Source organism: Ochotona curzoniae, unplaced genomic scaffold (genome assembly GCF_017591425.1).
Source record: "Ochotona curzoniae isolate NIBS_2020 unplaced genomic scaffold, NIBS_Ocur_1.0 scaffold_4506, whole genome shotgun sequence".
Classification (NCBI taxonomy): Eukaryota; Metazoa; Chordata; class Mammalia; order Lagomorpha; family Ochotonidae; genus Ochotona; species Ochotona curzoniae.
Window position 1 is genome coordinate 76,893,198 of NW_024467119.1, and position 12,372 is coordinate 76,905,569.

At 38.6% G+C, this 12,372-nt stretch overlaps 1 protein-coding gene across 4 annotated transcripts in view; it reads right to left on the reverse strand.

The window, feature by feature from the left end:
- The window catches only part of LRBA (LPS responsive beige-like anchor protein), a 633,639-nt gene that overhangs the window by 70,122 nt on the left and 551,145 nt on the right, over positions 1-12,372 (reverse strand). For all 4 annotated transcript variants that reach the window (XM_040967344.1, XM_040967342.1, XM_040967341.1 and 1 more), the window contains one exon: positions 5,824-5,991. In XM_040967344.1, the coding sequence (XP_040823278.1) occupies positions 5,824-5,991 (168 nt within the window). The remainder of the gene's footprint in view (positions 1-5,823; positions 5,992-12,372) is intronic.

Here is a 12,372-nt window from a genome sequence, read left to right on the forward strand (position 1 = left end):
TTATCTCCTTAACCTGGGTTGAATGCTCTCATGTTAAGCTTATGGCACACAGTTTTACATCCCCAAGACATTTATACTTATTTAAAATTAGTTTCTACCCATTCAACTCCAGCAGGGAGCTGCTTCCTTCTAAGAAATGAAAGGCTAAAACTGAACAATGAACCTTTTGCATACAATATATACCATTGGTAGGGAAATTCTATGAATTCTGGATACGTAAGGATGTGAAATTGCTCTAAAAACCATAGCTATCAATATAATTCTATTCCAAACACGTTAAAGAAATTATTTTTAAAATATTTTGCTTGAACATTTTAACAAATGGAAAATTATTCTGTGAAATAAGTATTTGTAACATTCTATTTCTTTATTGAATACAGCTTTCTCATGGTAAAAAAAATATTACTCAAATCTGGTTTTCAATTCTAAGGTAGGAAGAAAAATAGTAGGTAAGAGACAGAAAAATAAAAAGTAAAATGATCTACTAGAGGAGCAGGTGTTGTGCAGCTGGTTAAGCCTTGATGTTCTCCATTGCTCCACTTCCAATCCAGCTTCCTGCTAGTGCTCTCGAAAGGCAGCGGGTGACAGCCCAAGTGCTCCGGCTCCGGTACCCATTTGGGAGCCTTAAATGAACTATCTGGTTCCTGGCTTTAGCCTGGTCCAGCCTTGGCTGCTGTAGTCATTGAGATGAACCAGCAGATGGGCTCTGTCTTTCAATAATAAGTCAATAATTAATTAAATAGTTTTTTCTTTTTAAAGAAATTTCTAGGAGCCCAGTGTAGTACTATAGTAAGCTAATCTTCCTCCTGCAGCATTGGTATCCCATATGGGATCTGGTTCATGTCCTAGCAGTTCCACTTCCAATCAGCTCCCTACTACTGAGCTGGGAAAGCAGTGGAGGATGGCCCACTGCCTTGGGCTCCTGTACCTCCATGGGGAACCTAGAAGAAGTTCCAGACTCCTGGCTTCTGATGGGTCCAGCTCTGGCCTTTGCATCCTTTTGGGGAGTAAAGCAGCACAATAAAATGTTTTTCTCTCTCTCTAACTCTTTCAAGTAAAATAAAATAAATCTTTTTTAAAAGAGAGACAAGTCTGTTAGAATAAGGAGCTAAAGTTGAGAATATATCCTTAAGTTAGGGTCACAAGGCATTTGAAAAAGGATCATCATATTTGCTTAAAAAATTCTTTGTTGTCTGATACATGTAAATGCAGACAGAGTTGTGCATGGTTAAACCAGCTGTTTTCTAAAAATTAAAAACAACATAAAAGTTTAATGTGCTTGCAGGCTGTTACTCTGATTACTCTTTCTCCTCTTATGGTTATTATTTCTGTCGTTTAGTGCTGTTTTTATAGAGAGATCATTTTTATGATCACTTACTATGCCACATGTACTAACAACCATTCACTCAACAATGGAAAATTTCTCAAGAGAAAGAGAGCTTTTCCCAAAAAGCAGGCGAATACATGACGTGTGCAACGACGGCTTGACTCTGCTTTTGTGTCAACAGAGAAGTAATCTGAATTGAACTTAGTGTTATAGTTGAGGACAGAAGTATGTAGTTGTACAGCAACTTAGCAGAACTTCATCTAGGTTGCTTTTGATGCTATAAAGACAAAATATATCTTGCTACTATTACTAAGAATTTGTGTACATAATGGTTTAATTTAAGTCTTGGGGTGGCATCCTAGCAAAGAGGCGAAGATACTATTTGTGAGATCCGTGTCCCATGGATATACAGCTTCTCATTTTAAGATATTTGTTATTTATTTTCATTTTATTTGAAAGGCAAAGAGGGAAAGAGATTGAAAGAGAGAGAGAGGGGCCCGGCGCGATGGCATAGTGGTTAAGGTCCTCACCTTGCATGCCCGGGATCCCATATGGGCGCCAGTTCTAATCCCGGCAGCCCCACTTCCCATCCAGCTCCCTGCCTGTGGCCCGGGAAAGCAGTTGAGGATGGCCCAAAGCTTTGGGACCCTGCACCCGTGTGGGAGACCCGGAAGAGGCTCCTGGCTTCGGATCGGCATAGTATCGGCCCGTTGTGCTCACTTGGGGAGTGAATCATCGGACGGAAGATCTTCCTCTCTGTCTCTCCTCTCTGTATATCCGCCTTTCCAATAAAAATAAAATAAATCTTAAAAAAAAGAGAGAGAGAGAATGCTAGAGAGATAAACAGAGAGATATTTCTCATCTGCCAGTCCACACCCTTAAATGGCCACAATAGCCATAGCAGGGGCAGGCTGAAGCCAGGAGCCTGGAACTCAGTCTGGGTCTCCAATATAGGTAGAAGAGACTCAAGGGAAGCAATGGAGCCAGGACTCAATGCAGGCACTCTGGTATGGAACGAGGGCATGCCAAGTGGTAATCTAGCCATCATGCCATGCCCACCCATCAATGCACTATCATTAGTGATGTTAAAGCACATTATTGCAACAAGATCTGAAAAAAAAATCGAAGTGGCCTGGGGATGAGGAGCAAAGCAGCAGATGGCTAGAGTGAATTCTTTCCTGCAAGCAGGAGGCCTGTGGCCGGACTGCACTTGGAAGCCGTCCTGGGCTGGGTGCTGCAGGCACAGGCCCTGGGCTGGGTGGTGAGAACGGCCTCCCTGAGTGCCACTGCATGGCTCCAGCCCAGCCCTAAGTCACAACAGAAACTGTTTATGAAGGCAGAGCCAAGTCTGTGACCACTCACTCTGAAAGTCTATCTCCACTTCCAAGTCACCTCGTAGCATCTTACCCATCTTTATTCTCTTCGTAACATAAAGCAATATTAAGAACTAAGAACATATAGCCAAGCTAAGAACTCAAAAAGTTAGTGTCTGCCTTTTCACAGAACCTGTTAGAAGGTGAGTTCCTTGAGGAACAGACGGAGTCTATCTGTTCAGCATCTCTGTTCTTTTAGCACCTTGAACAAAAGGACTATTGAGCACATAATGAACGAGAGAGTAACACCTCTTAGTGTATCAGCTCCTTCCTGCCTTCTTTACCAGTCATCTCAGCCTAGATCCCCACTTCATCATTTCAACAACACCCCCTTAACCGTTTCATCACACTCCCTTCTACTCTCACCTTTTTTTCATGCATTTCACTGTACTTCCATGTTACAACCCTGTCAGTGTCTGTCTGTCTCTCCCCATCTCTCCACACACACATACAGACGCACACACACACCTCTTTTCAACTCTTTGTCCACATTCTCCTACTGTCGAAAATAAAGACAAACAAAAAACAAAAAGCAAAAAAGAAAGAAAGAAAGAAACCACAGAAGAGGAATAAGAATCATCAAGTAGGACCCGTGATGCATATATAACTATTCGAGGTATTTCTACAAATGTTACTGCATCCTTGTACAAAGCCATGCAGTGGTAATCTGGTTGCCTTTCCAGTTCATCCGCACACAACGACTTATCTGAGTCGGAGTCCTGTACTAACCCTGTGCTGTCCAGGCTCAGACAGGGCGGTATCATTCCCTCCTGTCCAGGGCTTATCTCTGGGCTCTGGGTTTTGTTCCTTTCCACTTCCTTAGGGCGTTTGATAGACCATTACATGCTTTCTCTCCAGTGTGTCTCACATGCCTCCCTCCTTTTGGGGCTTTTCAATGAACACAGAAATGCAGTCAAATATCTACTCAGTTAGAAATAAATATATGCCCCCTTTGAGTGACTGCTAATGAGGACAAAGACTTTTTTTAATGCGATCAGAATGTTCTAAGATAGAGGTAGTGCTTGTACTAGCTTTGAACATATTAAAAATGATTCATTACCTTATACATACCACATGAGAGAATTCTATCATTTGCAGGCTTATTTGGATAAAAATATTTTTTAAAGTTTTTTTTTTCTGTTTATGAATGTTTTTCATCTACTGGAAAGAGTTATAGAGATAAAAGAGAGAGTGAGAGACAGAGTCTTCCAACAGCTGATTAATAATGCTTGTGATGGCCAAGGCTGCAAAGCCACCAACCCAGAACTCCTTCTGAGTCTCCCACCCTGGACACAGGGCCCAAACACCTAAGCCATGCTGTGCTGCCTTTCCGGATACGTCAGTAAGAAGCTGGATCAGAAATGGAATAGCCAGGATACAGAACAGCATTCCAAACAGCAGCTTCACTGGCTGTGTCCTAACACACACTCCTAACACAACTATGACAAAATTGGGACAGAGGGGAAAGACACAGGCAGCCCATGTGGGTGCTAGCTTGCGTCCTGGGTGCTCTACTTCTGATCCAACTCTCTACTAACAGCTTGAGAAAAGCTACAGAGGATGGCCCAAGGGTTTTGGCCCCTGCCACTACATGTGAGACCTGGAAGAAACTACTGGCTGCTGGATTCAACCTGGTTCAGCACTGGCCATTGAAGCCAGCTGGGGAGTAAACCAGCGCATGCAAGATTCTCTCTAACTCCTTCAAAATAAATCAATAATTTTTTAAAAAAGAATGAAAACTTGTCTCAATTTATTTTCTCTGTTGTCTTTTCCATTTCACCAGCTCCTATTCACTGATCAACTTAGTATTTTCTAAGCTACTGTCCCTAAAATCATCAATGGCTTCTTAGTTAAAAAAAAAAAAAATCTAGTGGGTACATCCAGGTTTTCTCATGTTTACTCTTCTTCCACATGGGTTCTAAAACATACATGTGGTCATATTACAACAGTTTGCCACTGTCTTACAAGCAGGTTAAAACCACTTTTTATGGGGACCAGTGTTCAGATTAGCAATTGAGAAAGTCACGTCCCTCATCAATCCTTGTGTCGATTGCCAGCCCTGACGTGACTCCAGCTTCCTGCTATCACGCAGCTTGGAGGCAAGTGACTGGAATCCAGTCATTTAGGTGGAAGATGCAGATGGGGGTCCCAGCTCCCAGCTTTTGCTCCAGCAGTTGTGGGAATTTGGGGAGTGAACCAGCAAATGACAGTGTTGTCTCTTTCAAACTTTCAAAACAATTTTATTTTTATGGTATTGAAGGTTTTTATGATCTGACTCTTGTCTCTGATTTGCCATCTGTGGTTCATCACAGACACACACACACACACACACACACACACACACACGCCATACTCCAGCTGCAGTCCCTATTCTCTGTTGAGTTTCCTGTGTGGATATCTTGGCTCTTAGGTTTACCCAGTGGTTTTTCCCATCCCATACCAGCCTCTTATCTCCCAGAAAACCTAGCCCTCATCAGCCTGGGGCTCATTTCTATTCTCTGGGCTTATTAATAATATGCACGTAACTCTTTCATGGATTTATCACAGTTCATTATCATTGTTTACTTATTGTGATTTTTCACGATGTGATCAACTCCAGCAGATCTGAGTACAGGGAACAACTTTCTGCTCTCATCTGAATTTCCCTGCAAATGGTATAAATGCCTGTGGTAACCAATGGTGTGTGCAGGGAAAAAATGGTCAGTGCAGAACAAAAAGAGAAGCCAAAATACATCGAGTTTCCAGTAAGTATTAGCATTTCACATATAAACATGTTGTCACATTTAAATAGATGCATGTTCACAACCACATCTCTTAGAATAATTCATTCTCTAATAATCAGCAGCCTCTTAAACCGTAAAGTTTGATTATAAATATGATTATTGATCCCCTAGTGATCTCATGCTGAAACTGATCCTTATTTCAAGTCAAACATTTCGTTGGAACAAAATCCTAGGTTCAGATCTCAGCTAGGTCACTAATAGACAAGCTATCCTGTTTAAGTCACTTTGCCCATCTGGTTTCAGACTGAAGTTTCCTCCTCAGTCAAATGAATGGAAGCGGAAGATGTTATCTAGAACCTTCAGGATCCCAGATTTCAAGTTTCTCAGTCAGCTGACTTACCTCCCTCAACACTGGATCAGTTATCGAATTCAGGTTGACAGCGCCTTCGTAGGTCAGGTAATAGAACACATTGAGGGCTCGGACGGCCTCCGGGCCTTGCTGCTTGTAGCCAAAAATGAGATCAATCCACTGGTGAAGCTGGCAGGAAACAAATTCACTCTCCAGAGCCTGAAAGAGGGCGTAAACCACATTACCGTGCTTAGTTCTATCTTGAAAACAGAGCTATAGTTACAGCAAGCAATACATTTTAATCCTAAATTTATTGTGGACGTGACTTTTAAAAAATAAAACTTTCTTCTGACATAGGGTATTTTCAACCAAAATCTGTTCTCCTTTATTTATAATTTAAATTTTCTACTAGTACTTAGCATGCTAAACTGTAATAGCTGCTTGCAGGTCATCATTCTACCTTTATTTAATGAGGTAAACCTCAGGGGACATAAGCTGCCAAGCCATGATAAATTTCCAACTTTTGCTCTCACTAGTGCACTCCCAAATCCACTAAATGGGTGAGGTGATAGACGAACTCTTCTGTTTGTTTTTAATTTTACGTAATTGAAAGACAGGGTAACAGAAAGACAGAGAGAGAGAGAGATCTTTCATCTTTTGGCTCATTTCCCCAATGCTCACAACAGTCAGGATGGGTTAGGACAAAGGCAGGAATTGGGGACTCAAGTTTGGGTCTTCCACATGGCATGGTACTGGCATACTCGACCATTCCTTGCTGCCGCCCCAGGGGTGCACCAGCAGGCAGCTGGATAGGAAGCGGAGCAGCAGGGACTCAACCAAGCACTCTGGCACAGAATGTGGGTGAGCCAATCACTGAGCCATATGACCACCCAGCACAGTAAAGACCAGAACTCAGCCCAGCTAGGTCACATTTGTAACCCATGGCCTGATAGGTACTCCATTTAAGTGTCCAAGAAAAGAGATAAGGCCTATATTGGGAAAACAAGTGTAGAAACATACAGACTATACTATCTACTTGAAATACATACATATATATTTTAGAATTAAAATACTTTGTGATCTACCACAACACTGGAACCAAATTATTTCATTATTTTGACTGAGTTGCTAGGTTAAAAAATTAGATCCTGTGGAGGATATGAGACTTATAAATACTGAATCTTTATTTTAAGTATTACTATCAAATCAGACCAAACACTTGATGCTATTTCATATAATAGTGGACAATCAATAACAAAGGAACATAATCAAATATTCAGTTAAGATGCTGGGCAAAAAATGCACTTTCTAGTCATAATTATAGAATAACAGCTAGTAGCAAAGTACCTAAAACACAGTGGGAACCAATAAACATTTGCTAAATTTAATTTAAAAATACCAGGTTTTGGGTCCGGCGGCGTGGCCTAGTGGCTAAAGTCCTCGCCTTCAACACCCCGGGATCCCATATGGCCACCGGTTCTAATCCCAGCAGCTCCACTTCCCATCCAGCTCCCTGCTTGTGGCCTGGGAAAGCAGTCAAGGATGGCGCAAAGCTTTGGGACCCTGAACCCGTGTGGGAGACATGGAAGAGGCTCCTGGTTCCCGGCTTCGGATCGGCACAGTACCGGCCGTTGCGGCTCACTTGGGGAGGGAATCATCGGACGGAAGATCTTCCTCTCTGTCTCTCCTCCTCTCTGTATATCTGACTTTGTAATGAAAATGAATAAATCTTAAAAAAAAAAAAACCAGGTTTTTAGACACTGGAGATATTTCAGAAAGTATTCATCTTTTTACCACTTAACACTGTTCATGATTATTCCCACATAAAAGTTGGGCTTAATAGGCCAGTTCACCAAAAGATAATATTGTTAAAATCAAAATGCTAACAAATTTAAACTAAACATTAATTAAAAGCATATCAAGACATAGCCAGTAATCTATCTCTCCGAAATCAATCCTTATATGGAGGAAAAAGTAATGAATGCAATGTACTTTTGTTGAGGCTAGTTGCTATGTTGCAAATATCCATTAAGAGATCTGTTGGTTTCAAAACAAAATTGACTTTTATCACAAGCAACCAGTTTGGTATAAACCGTCTAGTGACAACAGACATTTCCCTAACAATTTAAAGATGCACACTGGAGTGACTATCACTGCATTAGAATAAGTGTCTATGAGAGACGCTGATCCCTAAACTGAAATAAGATCTCCTTTAATGACACTTAATATGGCTCCACAACATATCACATAGTGCAAAATGTAACATACACTTCTATAAGTAAAATTTTAGGTAGTTATCAGATTCTGAAGTATCTTTGAGATAAAACATGCTTTTGAAAAGCAGCCAGCTTTCAGTTGTGAAATTCATTGCTTTGATATCATTTATGAGATTCATTATATTTGACCGTCTAGTAAACAGATAGCATAATACAACGCTGCTTCATATTCTACTTGACATAAGAACTTGTGGTAACTTTAAGTAAATTCCTATTTTAATGATGTGAATACAAATGAATTAAAAAATCCAAGAACTACTGATTCAAAAATGATAACGTTGGTTTCATTAACTTAGGCCTTGGATAGGGATGGGAGTGTGGGGGGACCCGTTTAAAGTGACACATAAAAACAGCAATTGTCTTAATTTGTGTGCAGTGTACTCCACACAAAAGCACTAAATATGTTCAAATTAGAGCAAGCTGCTTGATTGTCACTGCAGTCTCATGTCACATTAATGCATGACAAACATTAAACCATACACTTAAATGGCAATTTATATCATTTAAATGTTTACTGCCAGACTAGCTCATCACTCATTTAAATGTGACTTTCTGACAGCTAATTTCAGTTAATTTTCTCCGATTCACTTAATTAGAACTTTCAATCAGAGAAGGACTTACACATACATATCTTTGGGCTTACATCCTTTTTGGTTGTTGTTCAAAATCCCAGCTAATAAACTGAGGAGGAGGTCTACTAGAATAGATAAGCAAGTAACACTTCGGAATCTACAAAGAAAGTATGAGTGTTGTATAAGGCACACTTCACGGTGCAGACTCATTCATGTGACTAATACTCTTGCCAGTAGTTGAAATTAAAAATGTTTAGTTCACACACACACACACACACAATTGAACCGATAAAAAAACCTGCATCCAAGCTAATTAAAAATTAATGATTTCAAAATTGTTTAATAAGATAAAACAGTGAGGAGTCTCCTGAGTGTCCACAGTGCTGTGATTTGAGACCATAAAATTGTACAAGACTCAGCAAATGATGAAGCACAAATGAATTTTCTCATATTAAAGCTCTAAGAACCAGGGCAATTTTATTTTATGTGCCATCAGACAAAGAACTGAGTTTTCCTAACGGTTGATTTCTTCTTCATGCACATTCAAAATGGTGAAGATGGCTCAATTTCAATGCCTCAGAACTCTGTATCTTGACTGTGCTTCAGCATTTCAAGCAAAATAAAGTAAAATAAAACTAAGAGGGAAGATGCTGCATGCTTGTGTTGTGTTCCAAACCCACACACAGAGATGACCACAGTTCAGGGGTTCGGGTTCCCCCGTATATTTCTACAGGTCAGTCCTTAAAGGGCTGATCAGTCATTGAGCCAGTGAGGAGCAGAAACTTTGAGTAGGCTCATCAATATGATTTCTTTGTGAACACATTGAACAGTTAAAAAACTAAAACTTTCATGAACTGGCCTCCAGTGCTTCTTGCACCTACCACAGCTTTTAAAAAAAAGGGATCCAAAAGGATTTGGATGGTTACTAACACAATTCCAACAAGTTTTGAAAACATTTCAGAAAACAGCAGATTCAGGACTTCAGTATTATTTTGGCATCAATGAAGAGCTATTAGCAAATTTAAGTATACCTTAATAAAAAAAAATACACTCACTAAAGATTTGAGGGGAGAGAGCAGGGCAGGCAGGAATAAATATGAGTGAAAAAATACAAAGTAAAAATAATTTAAAATGAAGTACCCTGGTATTACATTTTATAATTTCTGTTTTTGAGGCTCAAAAACATAACTCCTTTAAAGCAAGTCGACCTTAAAAATTTTTTTGGCAATTTTTCACATATTAAGATTCTTAAAAATATTCTTATACACCCCCCTACGCCACCCCCCCGAACACAACTTATTTAAACCTACATTCGTAATCATACAATAAATAAATAAATAAAGTCAGGCCAGTGAAGAGCTAAGTAAGTACTTGAGATTTTTCAAAGCCTTCAGCACAGAGTCCTCAACAAGACTGGTGTTAAATAACGGTTTGCAGCTAGGGGATGGTAACGTTCTTCCCATGCTGCTCTCAAACGTAGTCAATCAATTGTTACTGCTCCCCCAGCAAGCTGGGTACATCATTTACAGCCAACACGCGCTCTAAGTGTGTAAAAAAAGAATACAATCCATGAAAATGGCCAACACGATACAATATTATACAACTTATCTGAGTTGTTATAAGATAAATCAGTGACTAACGCCCGAGGATCAAATAAGCCTATGAAAAGACTATCATATGAAGCCTCATACAAATTGTCAATTGGATCCAGGGGGACTCATATTAGTCTTGACAAACTGTCTGGGGGTTGATATCTGTTTTTTAATGAGATCTATTAGGCAAAGACTAAAACACTTGAGATATGCTAAAAAGTACAGTATACAGATGTCAAATGCAAACACTTATTAGTGACTTTCATTTGTTTGGCCCTCAAACAGAATATCAGCAAATTAAAGGTTTAATATTATAAAGATAATAGTAAATTATTCATAAATAACTGATTTGTGTAACCCTGTGTCAGAAATAATTATAACATATGAATATGTGACTACCAATAAATCTCATGGAAAGAACACAATCTACATTGTTCTGAAACCAACCCATTAAGAAAATGAATAATTTATTGATAAAAATGTTACATTAAATTATTCTCATCTTCTACAATAGAGCCAAATAATATAACATACAGAAGTAAGTATACTTTTTTCACAAAACTCTGCTATTTGAGAATACAAATTCTAAAATAAAAGGCATTGTAACGTTTAATTAATAGCTTACTTAAGCGATATTTGAGCAATTTCCTTTTAGCTTAAAAAAGACAAATTTCTGCTAAAGGAAAAATTATGTAAAAGCAAGACAATCAATTCTTGGATTAATGTTAATATTTATTTATTCTTTTGCTGCATACTCTTATGCCACTTCATAAAAATCAAGTAACGAAATACAGATCAATGATATGGGAGACAAATACAAAAGAGAATCTTAGATATAGAGACAACAGCATAACCAGCAGGCTCCAGGACCATGTGGCCTAGATAAACTCCCCAGCATCCCTAGACTCCGCCCTCCCTCTGTCTTCTAGAAGCTCCACTTTAGCTATGAGTTACAAAATGCCGGAGCTCGAAGTTTCATGAATCACTGATTAATAATCTGGGCTAGATTAGCATTTAATTATAAAACATATTTAATCATATTTTTAATGAAAAGTTAGTTTTATGCATTTTAATTGAATTTCTAATTAAGAGCCTTAATTCATCTGAGTGTAGATAGCAGTGTGTTTTAATGTTTAGACTGGCAAAAAGCTAACATACAAAATTATAAACTTGGAATTTTAACTATTTCTCATTTTAAATTCAGACATCTTCCTACACACACACACACACACACACACAAAATGAACTAGTCTGTTATGTTTGCATGTGCTGGGTTTCAAACACTAGTGGTAATGTCTCCTTAACATTGATATATGACCTTTGTAATTTACATTGAAGAAAGCTGTTTTTTTCAGCCTAATTAGAACTGTTTCAAATTTTCCTGCTAAATATATGATATAAAGTCCTTTCAACTTTTTTATTCTAGAGTTTCTTTCCATGTCAACTTTGTTCCAATCAAAATATGCTTTGAATTAAATGATTTTGATTGAATATGTGGATCACATTTCACTTCTAAGATTTAAAGTCCAAAAAGGAAAAGTTTAGCCTGTTCAAACAAAGCAAGAGCAGCCACTTTGCGGAAAGCTATTCACATTTAAGAAGACTGACAAATTGTTTGTGTGCACCATTAGGTCTAGTTTCTGCAATAGTTGCCAGATTTCCTGTCCCTCTAATAAGATACATTAACTCCTTAAATGCTGGCTCTGAATTGGAGGGTACATCAGAGTCAGTTTTCATTTTTTAATGTATCTATAACTTCCTTCTTTCAAATAAATCTGAAGAAAGGAAATTTTTTTTCATCTATTTTGTATAAAAATTTTCAAACAAGAAAAATCACCCTCCTCCAAAAAACACCAACACTAATTTTTTTCCATACAGGATCAATACAAATATACTTTATAAATGCGATGCTAGAAGTGACAAATCCAGATCCATTTTCATTTTTTATAAATGACGCAAAATGATTTAACCTATGTATAGATTATCTTTTTCAGGTGAGACACAACAGTGAAAAAGCTGACACACATGCAGAATGATAACTGGTTCACACACAGTGTTTGAAACATCACAATACTCTGAAGTTGGCATGCTCACTTTAATGTCAATGCATAACAAAGACATGCAACAAGTTTAGATCCCTGACAAAGAAGAGGTGTGCGA